Here is a 22,793-nt window from a genome sequence, read left to right as displayed (position 1 = left end):
GCCCAGGGGGATTCTTCCTGCAGGCTACTTCCCCAGGCAGCAGTGACTTCGTGTACCTTCTCAGAATACAGAACAGCACCAACAGGCAGACTAGGTTGTCTCCGAAGTAAGACACAGCCTAGAGTCAGTTCTTATCGGCTCCTGTTCAGTCTGTAACACGAGCAAATACATAATCCAAAACCGAATTGCTTACATATTTCACACCATGTGATATGACACCATTAAGTGTAGATTAGAAAAGTGTTCAGTAAGATGATAGCAATAATTGTCTTTGGTAATGGACTATAAGTGATTTTTGAGTTTCTAAATGCTACTTTATACTTTTTCTCTGCCATGTGCATCAACTAGCTTTAAAAAAGGGCAGAAGTTAGAGTCCCTAAATGTATAGAGTTCCTAAGTATCTGTATTTAGTCACTGTTTTATATTTTGTAATCTAAGCTATTCACTTTTATATACATTAAGATTTGATAAGCAAACTTGAAGCATAGAATGTATTGCATTCTCCAGTGTGTTTGTCCACAGTGACACAGCTGTGATGTGGTGGAATAAGTGATGGACTTTGCAATCAAAAGACCCTGCTTTATGTCTCAGAGACTTTGGACAACTCATTCTATTTCCACCTGCACATCCACAGCTATAAAATCACGATGGGGAACTGCTTTCATGGCCAACTAACATCACACGTGAAACGTATTTTGTAAACAGTCCCTCCCTCCAAAAATACATGACAGAATTAAAATGAGTTAATTAAGAGCAGTTAATCCTCTGTATTTAAAGTTATGGTATTGAGGACATATCAATTGGGTAGAAATCTATAAAAAATTAACTCCGTATGAGTCCTCTATACCTAACATTCTGTTTATTTAAGATATAAGCCAGATGTTTCATATGGCATAATTTAATTTCTAGATAACTTAGTTACCAGTTTCTTAAAATTATGGCATGTGTTCAACATTTCTGATAGGAGTTTGTTTGGATTATAGCAGCAAAAATGTATCTGTGTGTACAATATCAGGTGTATATTTCCGTGTGATATGTATTTTGGTATGTATGTAATTTATATATGTGTGTATATATAATTGAAATCAAAAATTAATATCAATAGGAAAAAAAGAAGTATTTATGTATATACATGGATGTACTATATACATGTACATACATATATATGTCTGTACATTGGCAGAATATTGAGCATATTCTGTAGCAGGCAAGTGCTCATTAGAATATAAGAACCGAGATGAAAAAAAATCGTACAAGGGTGATGGGCTAAAACCTTCACTGGAAACATTTCAGAAAAAATCCCAACCTTGACATTTACCGGTGGTGGGACTATTGGTAAGTCCCATACCTTATATTTATTAGAAAATATATGTAAACATCTATACAGATGTCATATATAACCTATATACATTCATCTATGACTTTATTTTATTCAATTACAAATACTTTATTCCATTGAAGCAATCTTTATTTAGAATATATATTAACATGATATCTGAACTGAATTTTTGTATAGAAGGAGAAAAGATGTAAACTATAAGTTACTTGTGTTCATTAATTATAACAACTTTACATCTTGGACTAATCAACTGGGAGAATTAGATTTGTTTAATTATAAATGGTGTCACCCATTCTTTTTGTGAGCTCATTAGGAAGCATGAACAGTATTTAGATAATAGTGGTGCTGTGAGCCACAATTTTAAAGTAATTGTTATCACGGAGAATTTTCAACTCAACATTAGTATAGGTTTTGAATCAATACCGCTTGTCCTGAGCAATTCTAGCCAATACTATTGTAGTAATATTGCTTAGACGAACAATTGTTTTAATGTGGCTCATATTCTTTACTTTTTTTATTTAACGTAAAAGTCAAGACACTTTCATGAGTCATGAGATACTAACTAAATTGCTGGCAAATCGTGATTTCTCTAGGGAAACCAAAAGTTGCTTGAACTGCAGCAGGGTGGGGCTGTTGCTTCTACAAAAAAAGGTCAAGGAAATCAGTATTTTTTCATTTAGCACAAAATGCTATTTACTTATTCTTCCAGGATGGGCTCTGGCCCAGAGGAGAAAGTGGTCAGGGCTGAGAGTCATTTCAGAGGTTCTACGTTATTATCCATTTGTCTCTTTCCAATTTTAGAAAAATCCCTTTGTGATTCTGAATCTCTAGCTACCTACTGTGTTTTTTCTATTGTGTTGCCTTTTTCTTACTGATTTGTGAGGGTATTCACTATCTTATGTATATGTCACTTTTGAATATATGTTTTGCAAATATTTATCTTTTTTGCATTTTCTTTTAAACCTTTTTATGATCATTTTTATGTTCACTTTAAAAAATATTTACACTATGTTATAAAGTTTTTTTTATGTTGTCTTCTGAAAGTGTTATTTTTTGTCTTACATTCATGTCTAACAATTCATCTGAAATTAATCTTTGTATGTAGTGTGAGTTAGGAATCAAGATTTATTCATGTTGAGCAACATGTTAAAATAAAATTATATTTGTAGCATTAAAAATGTTTGTCCACTACAATTTTTTGACAGTTAAAATAATCTGCTTGTTTGAAGCTGTATTTAAATATAACATTAAATGAAGCTTAGATGTAAGCTATTTAAAAAGAAAACATTTATAGAATATTTGAGAGTACTGTTTAGCAGGCAAGTGCCCATTAGAGTATACGAACCAAGAGGAAAAGGCATACCACCTTTGTTATAAATCTAGAGTCTACATCTTTGTGGGTTTTTGACTTTCTATTCTGTTTCACTGGCTACTTATCTAGGCTTATGCTGACCAAACACTGTCTTAAATACTCTAACTTTATGATAGGATGTAATATTAAGTAGCATAAGACTTCCAGTTTTGTTCTTCTTCAGCATCATCTTGAATATTCTTGGCCCAGACCATATAAATCAGAATCTATTTTAGGCATCAATACTCTAAAACTTTTTGGTTGATTACAATGTACAGCCAAGGATGAGAGTCACTCCACTAAGAATTTTTGAGCAGTTCCCAAAGTTTCTAACAGGGATTGTGGAAAAGTCTATCTACTGATCAAATCTGATTCATTCTGCAAAAGGCATTGTGCTGATTGGTACCCTAAATTCAGCCTGAAATGCTATTTCTTGGGAGAATCTTAATATCTGATAATCTGATTCAACATGATGGGTCTATAGTAATAACTACTTTCTAGCTGTCATTTTTCTGTTGAATTTATTTTCTTTTCTGCAATTTATAATCAAGTCTTTACTTTTGGGGATTTTCTGTGAAGCAAGAATTGCTAGATAAACCAGAAAAGCCATTTTTTAAAAAGACTTTTCAAAACCCCACAGCTTTATTATCTACTTGTTACAGTGTTATTGTTAGATTTAAATTTAGTGGAAAATGGACTTTTTATTAGTTTTTTTGGTTTTAAATTCATAAATCCCTTTCATTAAATCTTCTTTGATTAAGATTTAGCTAACTCCCAGAAGCATTTGATATGGCTCATATTCTTTACTGTAAAAGATTTGAGTTCACTGAGACCTACTATTGTGCATTTTTTTAAACGTATAAAATGTAGTTGGAAATAATTTTCTGTTTGCAGTTCAACAATAAAGGCTGAGATAATACTCGTGTTCAAGTACTTACACTGCATGAAATAATCTGAGTACGCCCAGGTTCCTTCAAAACATTCTTAATATTCTTATTATCTAAACATTTAAATACATTTAAAACACACTGGTGGGAAATGGCCAGAAAAAGCAGGAATGAAACACTGCAGACAATTGTCAGGAGGTACTAAGTAGCTGACCTCAGACGGAGGAAATGTTGGGAAGATTGGAGGGGAGCTATTTTGTTCTGTCACATGATGGCAATAATTGAAAAGAAGTGAAGTGTGTTCATTGGGGCAGTTGAAAGAATCTATGTGTCCTCATCTTAGTCTCTGCTCTTTTTCATTCATTCTGATTGACCCAGGCATAGCCATGGCAGGTGTATTGTTAGAGGCAATTGAACAGAAAAAAATGCACACAAGCACAGGGACCAAATTAGCATGTTACTGAAAGCTTGTCCATGGAAGGAGTTATGTAGGGAGAGAGGTGGACAGAAACGGTGAGTAGGGGAGCATGGTGCAAAGGCTGGAGGGTGAAGGACCAGGAGCAGCAGAGAGGTTGTTGTGAAAATATAGGAAAATGGTCAGGGCCCCTCAGATGTTCAGAATCTTGCCCAGCATCTGATGTAATTATACATGTGCACACAGGTGCTCCTTGGTTATTGTCTAATGTAATTGCACATGTGTACCCGGGTGTCCTAGGTTAAGGACTTAAGTATAAAGGATGAGTGGCTCTGATCCACACTGCCCCCTACTCCTGGGATGCCCCCAGGGGGACCATGGGGAGCCTGCTACTGCTGCTGGAGGCTGTTGCTGCAAGCTGTTGCTGTCAGTGTCCCCGGGAGCCTCCGAGAGGCCACCGCCACCATCAGACCTGTAAGCTGCTAGACCTGTAAGCTGCTGCTGCTGAGGACTGAGCTCGTGTCGTCTGCCAACAGCTCCCAGAATCTTTCCCAATTACCTAGCATGGACCTGCGTGTGAGGGGTCTGGGGACCCAGCCAGGCATGTGAGGGGTCTGGTGACCCAGTCTGTACAATGGGTTTGAAGGGTCTGAGCCCTAGTTCTGACGATATAAATGGAAACTTAGTATAACTAAGATAATGAAACATTTTGGCTTTAGTTATGATTTGTCTTACCCGACAACTGGCGTAGCTATTACTGTAACCTGACAGGTGGCATGGTTGCGTAGACTTACAGAGGAAATGAGGCAGTGAGGCTGGCTGGGGAGGGGAGATTTCGGTTGCTTTAGTGGTAGGGACATAATTGGTGGGGCAGGTGTGTGGCCGCTACTAATCTCTCAGAAGCTTCCTTTCAGCAGATGATCCCTGTAGGAAGCCCGGGGCCTGCAGTTTACTCAAGGGGTCTGTTCCTTGGAAGCGCTCCTGGAGTCTGGGACCTGCCGGAGGAGCCCAGGGTTAGCCCCAGGGAGCCCTGGCCGGGGAGCCAGCTCTCTCACCTGCGCCTCACCCCTTGAATGTGGATCTTAAACACTAAGAGCAATCGCAATTCCACCAGCCGAAGGGAGGTTAGAGTGAGCGGGCTGAGTGTAGCGTGGAACGGCCTGCAGAACTGCCCAGGGAAGGCTCACGCCTGCCCCGCGCGTTTCTAACTCTCAGCCTTCTCTTCCATCGCGCCATCGTTCAATACGCACTTTCTCCTCCATCAAGTCCAGCTTAAATCGGAAGACGCTGCTGGTGGAAAGCACTTCTAGTCTTCGTTTTGCTGGGCTGCTCTTTCCTTTGAGCATCATTTAACTTTTCTTGTGTATACCTCGTCCTTTAACCAGATAAGCGCCCCCGGGCCTGCATTACTCTTCTGCAAAGTAGAAGCATAGGGGCGAAGCAATAGTTGACATGGTTTCCCCCAACTACTCGTATTACCACAGATTAAAGTCACTTGGCTACACCAATACATGTGTGCCTGTACGTATGCAGTTTTATCATGTTTATTTTGTCTGTAGTTTAGTTTTCCCCAACAAGGAACTTGTGGTCAGAGTGTTTTCAGCATGATACTCCGTGAATAGTACGCACCAACTTTGTTCCGCGTATATTAAAGTCTGGTATTGATGAAGCTGTGTTTGAAAATGACAGAAAAATTTCCTCCAAGTTTGTACTATGAGTTCCCGAATGTAGTGTATTTTTCTTCCTTTTCATCTTTTTTGTTGTTCTTGTGTCCTCTCCCGATCTTTCATCACTTCAGAACACTGATGCAATTTAATCTCTCGATATTTGTGCATGAGAATCACAAAAGGAGTCATGATAAAAACTGACCAAAATGGTTAGAATTTTTTTTTTTAAATTACAGATGAAAGACGGTCAAAATAATATGCTGTTCTCTATGTTTTCTTTTCCAGGTCAGAACTGTGGAGGCTTGGTCCAGGGTCCCAATGGCACCATTGAGAGCCCAGGGTTTCCCCATGGTTATCCTAACTATGCCAACTGCACCTGGATAATAATCACAGGAGAGCGCAATAGGATACAGTTGTCATTTCATACCTTTGCTCTTGAAGAAGATTTTGACATTTTATCGGTTTACGATGGACAGCCCCAACAAGGAAATTTAAAAGTGAGGTAAAGTATCGGCTCTTCATGTTATAGATTAGGTAGTGCTGTTTGAATATTCAGATTCTGAATTTTAATTGGAATTACTATTTGAATTTCATTATCAGAAAAGAAAAATATCGTTAGTATAAAGAAAAATTAAAGACTATAGATTTCTTTTAAATTGTACACATTTTTTCCCCACACCTTAAAGCAATTTCTTGCTGGAATCAAACATTGACTTCATCTGTAGATATCAAATTGTTCAAGATCTGTGAATCAGTGTTGTTGAGGTAATTTAACAGAAGTTACAATACTCCATTGTTTGTAAGCAACTGTGGATTTGAGAGAAAAGTCACAGAAATAAATGCATAAGTATAATTTAGACAAGAACTAAATGAACCTTTATATTGTCGGAAAATGCATTCATTAAAAAGAATTCAGGAGATGGGTGGGGCAAGAACATTCAAGAACAGTGCATTCTCTGGAGAACTTTTGGTTTAGACAATCAAGGTATATTCACCATTGATTTTCTCTTTCAATCTATGAATTTTACAGTGAAGAAAGAAAAATATTTTCTGGGATAATTTTAAATTGCATTTTTTAATTTGTCAACATGAAAGAAATTGTACCTGCACAACTATATCCATTTTTCTTTTTTAATTTGGTAAAGGAAGCAGGAATATCCTTTCAAAGTGATCAGATTTTCTTAACTAAATTGATAAACATATATATATATATATATATGTATATATATATGTGTGTGTGTGTGTGTATGTGTATATTGCAAAACAAGCCTTTATCCTCTGGTTTTAAAATTATGCATTTATTAGAGATTAAGTTTGCTCAATATATGAAGGCTTGTAGAAAAATTGGCAGTAGGCAGAAGGGTTTGTACTGCATAGATAAATAAAATAGTATTGATGTTAATGCCAACAGTAATATGCATAAAAATCACATATTTTATTCATGATGTCATGGAACAAGAAAAAAATCTCTAACTGCAGAAAACAAAATTTTATTTGTACATCTAGTTAATATGTTAGTATGTATATAATTATATTAACTACATGGTTAATACACTAAATATAAAATATATTATTTTAATGTGTATGGACATATATTTCATTTGCATTTTCTTTATGCATTTCCAAATCTGAAACACTTTCTAGGTTTTGTGGGTCATGTACAATATCTGTTGGCTTTTTTGGAAACATGTTTTTCACTTCTGTCCTCTGCTTCACAATGACTATCTCTTTTCTGAATCAGTTATGTAAACTTGTGCAACATCTATGGTCCTGCATTTGGATGCTTGAACAAAGTATTTACATAAACGAGTGCAATCCTTGCTAATTTGATGCCAGATTTCTTATCATCACTCCAGCTTTTCTACATGTTTGTAACTTACTTATTTTTATTCTCAATTACTGTTACTACTAGAGAATAGAGGTATGGTGTAAGAGCAATAAACCTTAAGAAAAACTGCAGAGACAAGATAAAAAAGAATTAGTGAATCTAGTTTATTCAAATATCAATGCATATGACTTTGTGCTAAAAGTAATTGTTTCTCTTTCCATTAAAAAATGCCTAGTAAATATGTACTCTTAAGAAATACTTTATTTCCTTTCTGTTAATATTTCCATCCTATAATTTTTTCACATGTAGGAAAACTGTCTTAATGCTAGTTTGAATGATTACCTTTTCTCTTAACAATTTATTTTCTTATGTTCTTATGGTGGTATTATGATCATTTTATACATAGTGTTAATGTGCATAGTGTTGTTTATAAAACATCATTCCTACCATATTCAGTATTGTAACAGGATCAATATTAGGATTAGAATAATTAGGTTCATTGCATTTTATTTTGTGATTCCAGGGAATTGTATGTAAATTGACATCTATGTCTTAGAGACCTTTATAAATATTAGTGAGTTATACATATAACACCATGGTTCTTTTACTTAGATAGTTTTGGTGGAGGAATCAAGAAAAATTGATAAGAAAGAGACTACTTGGGTTCATATGAATTACTAAGTGACCTATAACTTTTCACTTGAGACAAAAGACAATATGTCATATTTCTACCTGTCTTTTGTTTTTAAGGGTAGAAGAGTGCTTTCATCTTGATATTAAATTGCATAATTCTTTTTCTTAACTCCATACGTAGAATGCTTTTCTGAGGAGATATTCTATGGGTGCACAGTAACTATTTTGGGGACTGTTCTAGGGATCATAATGCAAATAGGCAAAATGTATCAAAAATCAGAATTCTACCAAAGACTACTAAGTGCTATGGGTCTTTACTAATATAAATTTTGAATAAATAACAATGTGAAAGCGAGGTGAGTACTGTCAGGGAAAACGTGAGAAAGTGCTTTCTCTTTCAATAGTCAGCATCAGTAGAAAGGCAAAGTAGTTATAAATACTACCAAATTCTGATTAATAGGGGAGGGGAATACTCTAATGTTATTTGTTTCCCTATTATATCTTGGAGCAGTTGTTTATTTGTCAAACACAATTAGCTAAGAACACTTAAAGCAGCTCTGAAATTCAAAGGAAGGGTACTTTTGTGAGAGGGTTGATGTAGGGCTGCTGATCTACGGAGCTGTCACCAAAGTCACTATTTAGAGCTGTCGTGGTCTGTTGTTCTTTTACTGCTGCACAAAAGCTGTGTATAGTAGCTCAAAATGTGTACTAACTAAACAATTATAATATTTAACTAAACAATTATAATAGTTATATTGTTAAACAACTCAAGCATTTCATTATCAAAAATTTGTTTAACCACAGTAAAGATTTTTTTCTAAATAAACTTATGATGTAGATTTAATCTCCAAGAAACATAGAATTTAGATATTAGAAATACTGATATTTACATAACTTGAATTTTAGTCAAGAATATATTATTTACTGTACATAAAAATCCTTTAAAGTTAAAAACAAATCTACAGTGTGTTATTATGTTGGATTATTTCTTTAATGCAAACACACCCACAACACATATATTTGTGCCCCTGTCAATAAATTAAATTTTATTATGTGAATGTAGAAAGCTGAAATAAGGCTTTTCTTGAGAAGCACAAGAGAAAAGATTTGACTCAAAATTAGAAGTAAGAATCTGGTCTTTGAGTTATTTAGGATCAAATAGTTCTTCATTGATTTTTATGAGCTGTCAGATTATTGCTATTTTTTAAAACTCTGACTTTTATTGATTCTGCACCTCCTCTTGCTTCTCAAATCTCCACAGATGTCCAACCATGTAGTAACCAAACTAAAATATTTGTTTTTCAACATCTCTTCATTAACCACAACCTGTTTTGATGCTCTCAGAAAATGCTCCAGTGAAACCCAGTGTTCTGTCATATGTCGACCTGGTGACCAATGCACTGACGCAATGTCACTCCTGCTCCAGGCTCACCTCCCCCAATGCACAACACCTGCTGCTGTCCTCCCCCTGGCCTGTGTTGCTGGAAAGATAAACCTTTCCAGTAAACATGGCCCTCGTGGAAGGAGCTCTGCGAACTGCCTCCATCCTGGCCTCAATCTCTCCCATTTGTTCCCTGTGGAATTTTTCTTGTTCATTTGAACAGACCGATGGGTCACTTTTTAATCTGACCTTGGGAGAGACTATGTGTGTCTCATCTGCTTCCCCACCCTTCCTTCTGCCCATCTAAATGATACCTATTTTTCAAAGCCCATTTCACATTATATTTATTTCAGGAAATCTCACCTGTGCACTCTAAGGTAAAAAACAAAACAAAATCAAAGCATGTGTTGATTTTCAAACAGTCCATAAATCTGTGTGGGTGACTTGGGCTCACAGTGTTCCTGAGTCAGGGCCACACATCCCTGCCTCTGTGCCCATAACCCAACATGACTCAATGCAGCTCCCTCTCAGATGAGCACGTGGTGACCGTCCCATGTGGTGACTGATATCCAGCACACATCCTCTAGTTTGAAGTAGTATTTATTTGTCCCAAATAAGAAAATAATTGAAGTTGACATCAATTTCCAACTGTGATAACATTATAATATCAAAGGTTGAAAAGAAACACTATTAGAAACTCAGAACCTGTGAAGGAAAGTTGTATCACGCAAACGTGGAAAATCAGGATATATTATTTCATGATTATTGTAGAATAGAAGGCCTAGGAAAATAGCTTTGGCAGTTATCTCAACTTTCTCTAACTTTTACAAAATTACCCCTGATTTTCTGCAGTGATGATAATGAAGAGGTTAGAGATGAATGTAATAGGGCCATTAAAATCAGGAAATCATGAATAAATGTTGTTAAAATATCACAGTATTTTCCCCTTTTTTTAGGCTGTAATGTGTTCAAATGCATTAAACATTAACTAAGAAACCTACGTAATATTTACTATATCTGGTAATGTTTAGAACTTACAAACTTGTAAAGGCTAAGAAAGGTTCTCTGTTGCATTATGATCATATTAGGCTAGAAATCTAGCATTTCCTAGATTCTACCTTTGTCTCCATTGTTGCTATGAGGCCCTGAGGGAGCCATTCACAGATCAATGGTTCAGGAAAAATAAAATACCATTTTATTTTTAGCTTGGCTGGTGACGAATGCCCCAATTAAGACTCCGATAATCATAGGAAGAAGCATGTGTAAAAGCTTCTGTGTGGACTCTAGCCTCATAGTGATGTCAAACACCAGTCTTGACACCTAATCACATTTGGCCAGCCACGTGGTCTAGCCTGAAAAGAACGACCTCCATGTTTGGCCAACACAGGGTGACGGAGGACCCCAGAACAGAAGTTGGGGGGTTGAGAGATGTTGGTAGCCTGAGCACTTGGCAGCCAGGTCAATCACAGTAGCCCAGTTGAGGCTTAGAAATCCCTACGGGGCTGCTGTGATCTGCCCGGCCGAGAGTGTTGTGGCATGACCCCAAGTTCTGGGGTCCTCCCTCACCCTGTGCTGGCTGAACATGCAGGTCACATTGCTATGGGACTATAAATTGGTACAGCATTATGGAAAACAGTATGGAGCTTCCTCAAATTACTACAGATGAAACTACCATATGATCCAGCAATCCCACTGCTGGGTATATACCCAAAGGAATGGAAATAATCAAGTCTAAGGGATACCTGCACTCCCATGTTCATTGCAGCTCTATTCACAATAGCCAAAATATGGAACCAACCTAAGTGTCCATCAATGGACAACTCGTTAAGGAAAATGTGGTGTATATATGTAGTGGAATACTACTCAGCCATAAAAAAGAGTGAGGGCTGGCTGGTTAGCTCAGTTGGTTAGAGTGCAGCCTTATAACACCAAGGTCATGGGCTCAGATCCCAAACTGCCCAGCTACCAAAAAAAAAAAAAAAAGTTTCAAGGACTGACTGATTAGGTCAGTTGTCCTTATGACACCAAGGTCACGGGTTCAAATCCCTGTACTGGCCAACTGCAAGAAAAAAAGAATGAAATTCTGCCATTTGCAGCAACATGAAGGAGCTTGGGGAAAATTACATTAAGTGAAATAAGGTAGATGCAGAAAGAGAAATACTTCATGTCCTCACTCATAAGTGGGAGCTAAAAAAAATAAATATATAAAAAAGATACAACAATCACAGTAATTCACTGAACTTTCAAAAGGAGGGAACAAAACTGAGGCAACAGAAGTGAGAAAGGGGGAGGAGGAGGGAGGGTTGGTGAAAAATTGGTAAAGAGCCACAAATAATGATTACATTGTATAATGTTGAATATACTAATTATCCTGAGTTGAGCATCACATATTGCATACGGGTATTGATATTCAGTGCTGTACGCCGCAGATATGTGCAATCAATAAAAGAAAGAAACTATGTAGCAAAAACCCAAAAAAAAAAAAAAAAAGATTAAACAGATTATTGCACCTTAAAATGAGGACACCAAAGGGGGACAGTGGAGGTGTTTGGTCCTGTCATATAAATTTATAATGTTCCCATAATCATGGGATTTTGTCACTGTTCTACATACAGACTTTAGGATGATGATACGAAACATAATTTTCCTCAATACTTCTTCAAAATTGCTTTTAACATATGCTTTAATTTAGCAATTCATGGGGAAGCTTAGTACTTACTGAGTAAGTTTGAGGGGTTTTTTTGTTTGTTTGTTTGTTTGGTTGGTTTTAATTTGATTATTTGCAGTTGGCTAGAGAGGAAGAGAAGGCCAATTAAATCAGAAATCGAGGATGAGATTGGTGCCTACACATGGACATATAAAATTGTCCCCTCCCTAGGTGACTTTATGCACAATTTGGGTCGAGAACAACTACATATATAAGTTTATATATATTTTCAAAACTCATATTTTTTAACAAGTGTTATACTACTAGTAACTAGAATCCTAGAGATAAAATAATAAAGCATTTAATGGAGATAATAAGAATTATGTTTGCAACATTCCAACAAGTTTTAAAATGTATTTGAATTCTGACTGCTACCTCATCATGCCATGGTGATGTGCTCTGCTATAGCCAAAAATTAATGGTTCACTTCCATATCTTGGCCATTTTGGATGTGGTAAAATAATAATACAGGCAGACAAGTCTTTGGGGCATTCATAAATACATGTGTCGTAGAAAAAACATTCAAATAGCTCCCACCTTCTAGGAAATTTCTATTGTGAAAGTAAGACTTCAGGAAAGACATTCAGACATTTATAAAGAGCAAAGAAGAACAAGAAGACAGCCAAGTAGTTTGCAATATGACTCTGTTTTTAGCAGACGAAGATATTTTTTGGATCTGGTCAAAGAACCTGAAAGTAGATAGTGTTTTATGAAATATTAATTTTTGACTTCACTACTTACAGCAAAATAAATATGTTGCCTCGTCAATTTAAACATTAATATAGAAAATAAAAATACTAAAATAATGTTCTAATTATCTTTCTAGGGTAGACACATAATTTAGAAATTATAAAGAAAATGAGTAAAAAATTTGGCTTCCAAAAGACAAAGGACAAATTGAGAAAAAGTAGTTAAAGTAAGTATGAAAAATGAAGAGCTGATTTCCTTAATTTATATGATGCAATTTTAGAACTATAATAAAATAAAACAAATCTTTCAATTGAAAAGCAGGTACAATATATGAACAAGAAGTTCAAAGAAAAAAATTTATGGCAGTAAGTATATTAAAGGCAAGTTAAAACAACAATGCAATATAATAGCTCACCATTCTGAATGGCAAAGCTTTAAATTTTGACAGCTCAGAGTTTTTGAAGATATTGGACAAACATCTTCATAGCCTGTTGGTAGGGTATTACACTGCTGCAATTTTTTAAAGAAAATTTTGAAATTTTTCTCAAACACAAAAAATTACAAACTCTTCCATCCAGCAAGAATTTATTTATGCTAAGAATTTATTCTACAAATATATCTTCAAATATATTTAAATATATGTAAAGGGACGTTTATTGATTCATTTTGATAATTTTTTTAAAAAGTCAAGAATGTTTAAATGTCTATCAATGCAGTGGTTAAGTATAAATTAGAGTATGTAAAAGGAAGAAGGGGGTTAGGGAGAAATTGGTAAAGGGCCACAAAAAATGTTTACACTGTGTAAGATAACATAAAAAATAATAAATGAAATCTTTATTTAGTCGCATAAAAAGTTCCCTCAGATATATTTTTACATGTAAATATAAACACAATGTCAGAGTGTCTAATTTCTCTCAAGTTTTTATTCTTATTTAATATAAGCTGTGTAATAACTCGTAATAAACCACCATCAGGGGAATTCTAGATAACAGTGGGAACTCAGGTTTTCCTGAACTGTGTATCATTTTAACACATTGCAGTGATTTCAACGGGGCTATGGGGAGCTCAACTCGGGCATCTAAACCGCCTGAGGGCTCTCAGAGGGCTTTTCAGCAGCCAATGTAATTTTTTTAATCAGAATAAAATCTTGCCTCAATTCAGAAAAAGCAGGCTGTTTTAGTGTCCCTGGTAGGCCAGGAGTAAGGGAGGATTTTTTGTTGTTGTTGTTAAGTACATGTTCTCTGTCTTTGAAATTCTTATAGTCTGTTACATTTCTGTCTGTCCGTCTGTCTGTCTCTCTCTCTCTAACATATATCTATACTTATAACAGTCTTTCTCCACTAAGGGTGATTTTATGTCCTAAGGGACATTTGGCAGTGTCTGGAGGCATTTTGGGTTATCATAGCAGGTGGGGAGTGCTACTGACATCTGTTAGGTACACCACAGAGATGCTGATAAATGCCCTGCAATGCACAGGACAGCCTCACATGACAAAGAATTATCTGCCATAAAATGACAAAGATGCCCAGGATGAACATCTCTGATTTATAGCAACATCTGTAATTATCAATCTATACCTGAAGTATACCCGTGTCTGCTTATGTTGTGTAAACTAGAACTAGCCGAGATGGGGAGACAGTGACATTTGTGCCAGGGTGTGGTAACCTGGCAGACACTGAGGTGTTGCTGAACTAATTGAAGGGACCTGAAATGAGAGGTGGAATCTGGGATTGTGTCAGCAAGGAAGTGTGTTTTCCATAGTATTAGGCATAATCAAATTTCATCAAAAAGCATTTTCACATTGTCTCTCAAAAGGAAATAAAAGTATTTTTTTTTCAGTCCTTGGTTTCTGGGAAATGAAACAGTGTCAAAAAGTCAGTAAGATATTAATTGATTTTTATTCTTCTTCATGGTAGTGAATCTGTAAAAATAGTTTGTTAAAATGACTTACTGGGAAACTATGTTAATAAGCAATAAAGAGCTATAAATAATCAGATTTCCTAGAATTTTCAGGATTTTAAATGAGCTTTATGTGGATGACCAGATTTGTAGTTAAATGATTAATTTTTAAGGTTAAGATTTACTTATTGTCCTCTTGCTACCCCTCATTTTAAGTAGCAAAGCTTACTGCTGGTTTAACTTTTTATTCTTCACAGTAGCCAAGCACTTAGAATATGTAAACAAATGAATTGTAATTGAATAAATGGATTAGTTGTTTACAAAATAATTTTAAAAGGAATATGTTAGTTATCTACTTTTAATACACAATTTTTTTAAAAAAAAGGAATATGATTTTACTTAAAATATGATACTACTCGTTTTTAACCATAACAAACACAATTACCTATCCCTTTACTTAGAAATGTGATGTACTTTGTTTACATCTAAATGCAGTAAAAAAAATAAGCAAAAAGGCAAATATTTAAATCCGGTTTTTTCTAGCTTACATCTCCCCTTGCTTACTTCTTATAATCTGCAATATTAACTAAGGCAGAATTCAGAAATCTGCTCAGGGCTTCAGGGTTTGAGATGTAGGTGAATACAGGCTTCAGACCTCTTTGGGGCCTGCTTGCCCTGCAGAGTGAGGCAGGGTGGGCAGGGGTCTTTACCTGAGCTCCGGTGAAGCGTGCTGGAGTGAACTTCCTCAGCCCTGATCTGTGCCCTGCCCTTCCTAACCTGAGGTCACTGACCCTAATTAGATTTCCTTGTCTATAGGCCATGAGTCCAGCTCTTTGTTGGTGTATGTCTTACAACCACTTTAAGGTCAGACAATTTTCTCTCTGGACCTTATTTTCAGCACAACTTCTCGAGCTCAAAGAGCTCAAAGACTATATTGATCTTACACTACAACTTCAAGCAGACGACTTAGGGTGATGCCTATTGTTTGACCACTGCTTACTTCCATAAACTTTATAACCAACATTGGCTACTTTTTCTTTTAGAAATCACTAGTATCAAAAAATAAATAAATTGTCAATCTGGCTCTTGGCTTCAGGAAAATGGTTTCACGATGAACAAGGTGTATGTTCTATTTGAGAGGGAGAATCAGAGAATAAGCAGAAATAGTACAAGTGAATGTTTTACACGGCCAGTAACCTTTCAGCTAAAAGGAAAAATAGAGGTAAAGAAGACCTTGGCCTCCTGGAAACTTCTAAAAAATGTCTTCCTAGAGGAGATGGCTTTTCAATTTTTCACAGATCTTATGGATTCTCAAGACATTTTTCTTTGATTGTATAAGTTCTTACAGTTCCATGATCATCCCATCAAAAATATGCCTGTCCTGAATATGACTCAGGTTTGTCGGTCACTATGTTTTCTTGCTCAAGGTTAACGATTTTCACACTTTATGTGCCCACATAATAGAAAATATTTTTTTGATTAGGTATTTCTAAAATGCAAATGCTTGGCATATGCAGTGGATTTTTGCTTGTTTGTTTTTTATCTAATAGAGTTAGACAAATCCTAACTTTGACTAGTGATGGTGGAGGTAGAGAGAATGAGGTGTGTAATTTACAATGGTGTTGCCATGAGTACTAGGGGTCTTCAATAAGTTCATGGAAGGATTCATATTATTTTTTAATTTAGTTTTTCCACAAACTTTAAAAAGTACCCTCATATTTACTATTATCGTGCTTATAAATTTATGCTCATTAAAATCAAAGACACTATCAAAGAGTCAAGTGCTTTCAAATGTGATGTATGTTCCTTGCATAGGGATGTTGAAAGGATTATTTAAGCTTTACATTGGAAATTTACCCTCTCTATAAGACTTTTAAGATGTCTCATAGTAAGTGTATTTCAAGATTTAGGAGAAAATATTGTTCAAATATTTTAAAATAGATGAGCCCTGATGGATAATTTGTTCTCTGCAGACTATGTGCACTTGTTAGTGGCGCCTTCATTCTTTCTGCAAATGCATGTTCTATAACGGGCATTTGAGTACATTTCCATTCAAGATGCCAAACAAAAGGCACAGGTTATTTGAAAAAAGCTTCCAAGTTAATGCCAAAAAAGGGCATAGTTGGAATTCAAGGAAATAGCTACAATAGAGGAAGATGAACTGGTATTCGGAGGAGGAGACTGGAGGTGACTTCTACCTAAGCAGTAGAAGGTGAGAACTTGATGGGTGGAAAGAGCAGTTTGTAGAGTTCTGTATTTCCTCTTTCCTGTTTCCCTGTCATGCTCATGTAATGTTTTTCTTCTTACCTGTGGCATCCTGTTTGACCCATCTGTCGAAGAGAACCCTTTCTCTCTCAAACTGTTACTGGTAGGCTTCCTGTTTCCTCACAATCTCAGTAATATAAACAGCAAGCTAACTGAACAAAGAATAAAGTAGTGATGATAAACTCATCCATTCCAAGTTGTTAGTTTATGAAAATTGCTAATACCTACCATCAACACTTTCAATTTTAAAGAGTGCCCAGGGCCTTCAGTGCATCCCACCCCCAACTGAAGTGAATGCAACATGAAAGACTAAGACAGGTTTTATTTGGACCTACGGGTCTTTGTCTCTTTTTCACTAGACCAAGGTCACAAACTCAAGTGCGTGCTGGAGTCAGAGAGCGTTAATCAGTGAAACAGACCAGGTATAAGATAATAGTAAAAGAACCATGGTGAGCTGGAGACTCATGCCCCATATAAATGGAGCAGCTGCTGCTTAGCTCCAATGCACAGCTGCCAAGTACAAATGTGGGTCTGATCCAGCATTCCAGATCTCCCAATTGTTCAGCAGCAGCAGGGAATCTTCATTATGTGAGATCCTTTTCTTTTTTATAATGTGGCGCAGGCCACAGAAAATACATCTGGGTAGCAGCAGCTTTGCAGCCTCTGCTCTGGAAGTTTAATTGACAATTGCAGGCTTGTCAACTCCATATGCTGGTAATTCCAGAATGATCAGAAGAGGCATCCAAAAAACTCCTTGCCCCAAAAGAGCTTGAATCTTCCTAGGCTCAGTTACTTCATTTTGAAAATTGACAGATTTGACAAATCTCAAAGGGTTCTTCTACAGTAGAGTTCACCCTTTTCCTATTATACATTGTGTTGCAGTGGTATGGTTTGATATACCGACAGTGTGCTTGCATGTTGTCAGTCTTTTTGCATGAATAACATTTATGTAATTAGTAATTGATCTGCCAAGTTTTTCTGCAAAACTATTATTCTGATTTTCCAAATTAGAACTCGTGTGTGTGTGTGTGTGTGTGTGTGTGTAGCCCAACCTACATGGGATGCATTCTAGATTTCTCTACACAAGAGCTGTTGATAGCTATTTTGAAAATTAGATTGACAAATAGATTCCTTAATGTATTTCCACATTTTAAAGTATAATTAATAAACATTAAAGTGAAAATTTAGAAAAGTTAAAATGTGATGAGTTTTGACATACAACTATGAAACACCACCACAATCATTCTATCACCCACAAAAGTTCCTTTATGTCACTTTGTAATCTGTCTTTCTTTCTACCCTTTGTTGCCAGGCAACCACTGATATGTTTTCTGTCACTATAGATGAGTTTGCATTTTGCAAAATTTCGTATAAATCAAATTATATGAAATTTATTCCTTTTTGCCTGGTTTCTTTCACTCAGAATAATAATTTTGAGATTCATCCACACGTCTTTATGTGACAATAGTGCATTCTTTTTATTACCAAGTAAAACTCTATTGTGTAAATATGACACATTTTGTTTAGCACTTGTTAATGGACATTTGTTTATTTGCTTTCTAATTTTTAGCTGTTAGTAATAAGCCTCCTATGATGATTTGTTTTAAAGTCTGCATGGACACATGTTTTAATTTCTCTTGGACAAATATTTAGGAGTGAAATGGATAGGTCATATGGTTTATGTTGAACTTTTGAAGAAGTGGTCATACTATTTTCCAGTAAGGTTGTACTATTTTACGTTCCCACCTGCAGTGATGAATTCCATTTGCTCCACATCTTTGCCTATATTTGGTGTGTCCAGTCTTTTTACTTTTAGTCATTGTTGTTGACATATAGTGAAGTATTATATCATATTGTGATGTGTATTTGCATTTCCCTGATGACTAATGATGTTAGTATCTTTTCATGTGCTTAGAGGTCATTCAGCTATCTTCTTTTGTGAGGTATCTTTTAAAATCTTTCACCCATTCTTACTTACTGGGACTTCTGTCTTCTCCTCAATTTGCAAGACTTCACTGAATATTCAAGATAAAAATTCTTTGACTGATATATGTGTTATAGGTGATTTCTCCCAGAACCATTTTCTTGATGGCATATTTTGAACAACAAGGTTTTTAATCTTGATGAAGTCCAATTTATCAGTTTTTTTTCATTTATGTTTCATGATTACATGTGATATATAAGAACACCCTACATTTAACTGATTTTTTTGGTATTAACCTTGTATCCTGTGACCTTCCTAATTTCAATAATTACTTTTAGTGGTTGTTTTGAAGATTTCCTGAAAAAAAATTTTATGTAATCATATCATCTTCAAAAAGAAGCAATTTTACTTCCCCCTTTTTGCCTTTTCATGTTATATTGCAATGGTAAGACCTTCAGTACAATGTTACATAGAAGTGGTAAAAGAGAACATCCCTGCCTTGCCTTGGTTCTTATCACAGAGGGAGACATCTTTTCCAGCAGCTTTCTGAGACACGTTAGGGAAGCTGACCTGTTTTGGATGTCTGACTTTTAGTACATTCAAAAGTTAATTTATTTATTCCTCATCATCAAAGGGTTATTATCATCATATGTGATGTTGCTTGTGCCACTTATCAGTGTATTGCCTGTCATCTGCAAATCTACTATTTTTTCCCACTGCTTTGTGACACTACAGCTGTTCACTGTAAATGTCCCTCACTTGCCAGCTGGCATTATGATAAGCTTTCTCAGTAGAAGGTGCAGCATGGACACAGGAGGATGAATGAACTTTTTCTTACTGGTTCCAGTGTGCCTTTATCTTTCTGCTCCTGTGTCCTGTGGCTATCAGCATTGCACAGGACATCCAGTGATAAACATCTCCATCGAGTTTTGCTGGCACCCCATAGAGCAGCTTGCCAGAAGGTCCCACATACATGAGCTAGCACTTCCTGGCTTGAACAGCTTTGTTGAGCCTCAGCAAACTTTTCCACTGTTCAGTGGACCACTAAATACCAACTCTGCAAGAAGTTCTGAATCTCAGCCAGACAAGAGGATAATTTTTTTCTTTTTTTCCTCCTTAGGAAAAACTCTGCCTCAACCTTAAAGGTCATATGTTCTCCCTAGTTCTGCTATTCTTTATTTTTAAAATTATCTTTGCCCTTCTTTCCAGTTAATTCTCTGCTAATTATTCTTTATATTGAATTTTCCTGTAAAAATTACTAGTGCAGTTTCTCTCTCTGGACTGAAATTTGACTAATATGTTACATTTTTCATAAATGGCCTTTATCAGTATGTGGTTTACTGTTAGTAGTTTACTGAGAGTTTTATTAAGAATAAGTGTTTAATTTTGTCAAATGCTTTTTTCTGCTTCAATTGAAATGATGGAATTGCTTCTTCTTTTTTTATTAATATGTTCAATTACACTAATTACTTTTTAAAAAATGTTAATCTTACCTAGGATAAAGTTTATTTGGTGATAAGATATTATGCTTTATATACTGTTGTGTTTGAATTGCTATATTTCATTAAGAATTCTTGTATGGGATTTGGGGCCATAATTTTCTTTTATTGTCACCTTTTTCAGGTTTTGCTCTAAGGAAGAGGGTAAACTAAAAAAAAATTAAAAATTATAAAAGAATACTAGGGCAGAGTTCCTTGCTCCTCTCTTTCTAAGGATGTTTGTGAAATTTTGTTGTTATTTTGTGATCAAATTCAACAGAAGAATGTGTTTGTGGAGTTGTCTTTAGGAAATCTTTTAAAAAATAAATTCAATGTATTTTCAAGATTTAGGGCTATTCAAATTTTCTATTTCTTCTGGTGTCAATTTTGGCAAATTATATTTTTCAAAATATTCATTCACTTAATCTCTATTTTCAAATGTCTTGGTACAGAGTTATTAATACTATTGTTTTAAGTCCTTTCAAGGTCTGTAGAATTTGTAGTCATAATTGATTTTTATTTTTGATTCTGCTGATTTGTATTCTCTTCCTTTTTTGTCTGTATAACCAAGGGTTTGTCAAATTTCTTGAGGTTTCAAAAACCAAACTTTGGCTTTATTCTTTTTTTAATTGTCTATTTTTCTATTTCACTTATTTCTCTCTTCTTTCCCCCCTCACTTTAGGTTTACTTTGCTCTTGTTTTTCTTGCGATTTAAGCAGAATATAAGGTCATTGATTTAACTTTTTCTTCTTTTATATAATAGGTAGTTGAGTCTATGTTTCCGTCCAAACTCTAGTCTATCAGCCAAAAATATTGTGGTGATTTAGTTGTATTTTATAGTGATTTGGTTGTACTTTGTAGTAATTTAGCTTTAAAAATTTTGTAATATCTTATGATTTCACCTTTATCCCATGAATTATTACAAAGAGTGTTGTATAATTTCAGATATTTGGTGTTTTTATAGTAATCTTATTGTACTGACTTCTCATTTAATTCTATTGTAGTCAGAGAATATATGCTATATTATTTTTATTCTTTACATTTATTGAAACATGTCTTGTGTATCTTTCCTCAGTTTGGGGTAGCTTTTTCATACTTGAGCCATTATTAAATAAAAGAAAACATTTCTCATGACCATTTACCAAATTTTAGACTCTGGGAAAGTCACTTAACTTCCTCAAACCTACATTTCTTATTTGTAAACTTGGAATATCAATGTAAGATGCATTGAAAATTAGTAAAAAGTTTGGACTTAAATTATTGTCATGTTTGTAATTATCCAGTCCGTGGGCTCTTCCCTTTACTGCCTGCATGACAGTCACCACCATCACAACCACCAGCATATGTGAGAGGATTAAATTAATTATGTCATGGGAGTAAAGACAAGTTCTCACTCAGAACTGAGTATCAATCCTGATGCTAAACATTGCCAGTCTTTGGTTATTGAGATTATGTTCATTTGAAGCATGCCATATAGCTTTAATATTATTACTTCAATTTATTCAACAACATTAACATGACAATAATTAATCTCTGAAAAACTAATAATGAAGAGGTTCTGTGCCCCCCACCCCACCCCACCAAAGTAAGTAAGGAAAAAAGATTCACTTCTTTTAAATGAATTAAATCCAGGACAAAAGACTGGTGAAATTCAACTAAGATATTTATCATTTCATATTTGTTTGGCATCCCTTCTGAGAGTAAATGCCTGAGTAGAGATATAAATAGGTAAACCTTTTTGGAACAGAGTTGCAAATTTTAATCTCATTCTGGTATTACTGAAGCTAGTGCCATCTGTCCTAGAAATAAAATATGGATTTTTTTCTTCTGATTTCTTTTGTGAAGAATTTATTCTTGCCTACTATATTTATTTTATTACATATACTTTTGTATTTTATGTGTCTTAGATTAAAAGTAAAGTAATGTAAAAAATCCCGTAACATTTTCTCTGAGCAGTGAAGTCAGAAATACTTTCAGAACTTTCCCAAGATTCTGAAAATACACTGACAACATTTTCCCCCAATTTTGAAAACAACAGGAGGGTCCATAAACTATATTTTGGATCTAGTAGTTTAGTTAAAGTAATGCTTGATTGAAATCTAGCAAATAATTTAACTACTTCCTGAGGCAATGCTCACAGCTATGAATCTCAGAAAAACATCAAAAGCTTCTGTTGGTCTGTTGGATATAAGAGAAGCCTATGTAAGAGATAAGAAGAATCAGAAAATAAATACACACAGAGAGATGAATAATAACCTATTCTCTGAGCTTTTTCCTTGGTTTCCTAACCAGAATATAAAGTAAGCTTTAGTTCAGTAATAGCCCCTTA

At 35.2% G+C, this 22,793-nt stretch overlaps 1 protein-coding gene across 1 annotated transcript in view; it reads left to right on the top strand.

Annotated features, from left to right (window-relative positions):
* The first annotated feature begins 5,444 nt into the window (after positions 1-5,444).
* CSMD1 (CUB and Sushi multiple domains 1) overlaps positions 5,445-22,793 on the top strand; it is a 1,614,989-nt gene continuing 1,597,640 nt past the window's right edge. The window contains exons 1-2 of the mRNA XM_063099815.1: positions 5,445-5,517; positions 5,945-6,161. Coding sequence (XP_062955885.1) covers positions 5,445-5,517; positions 5,945-6,161 — 290 coding nt within the window. The remainder of the gene's footprint in view (positions 5,518-5,944; positions 6,162-22,793) is intronic.

Source organism: Cynocephalus volans, chromosome 1 (assembly GCF_027409185.1).
Source record: "Cynocephalus volans isolate mCynVol1 chromosome 1, mCynVol1.pri, whole genome shotgun sequence".
Taxonomy (NCBI): domain Eukaryota; kingdom Metazoa; phylum Chordata; class Mammalia; order Dermoptera; family Cynocephalidae; genus Cynocephalus; species Cynocephalus volans.
This window is presented reverse-complemented; position numbering and strand designations above follow the sequence as displayed.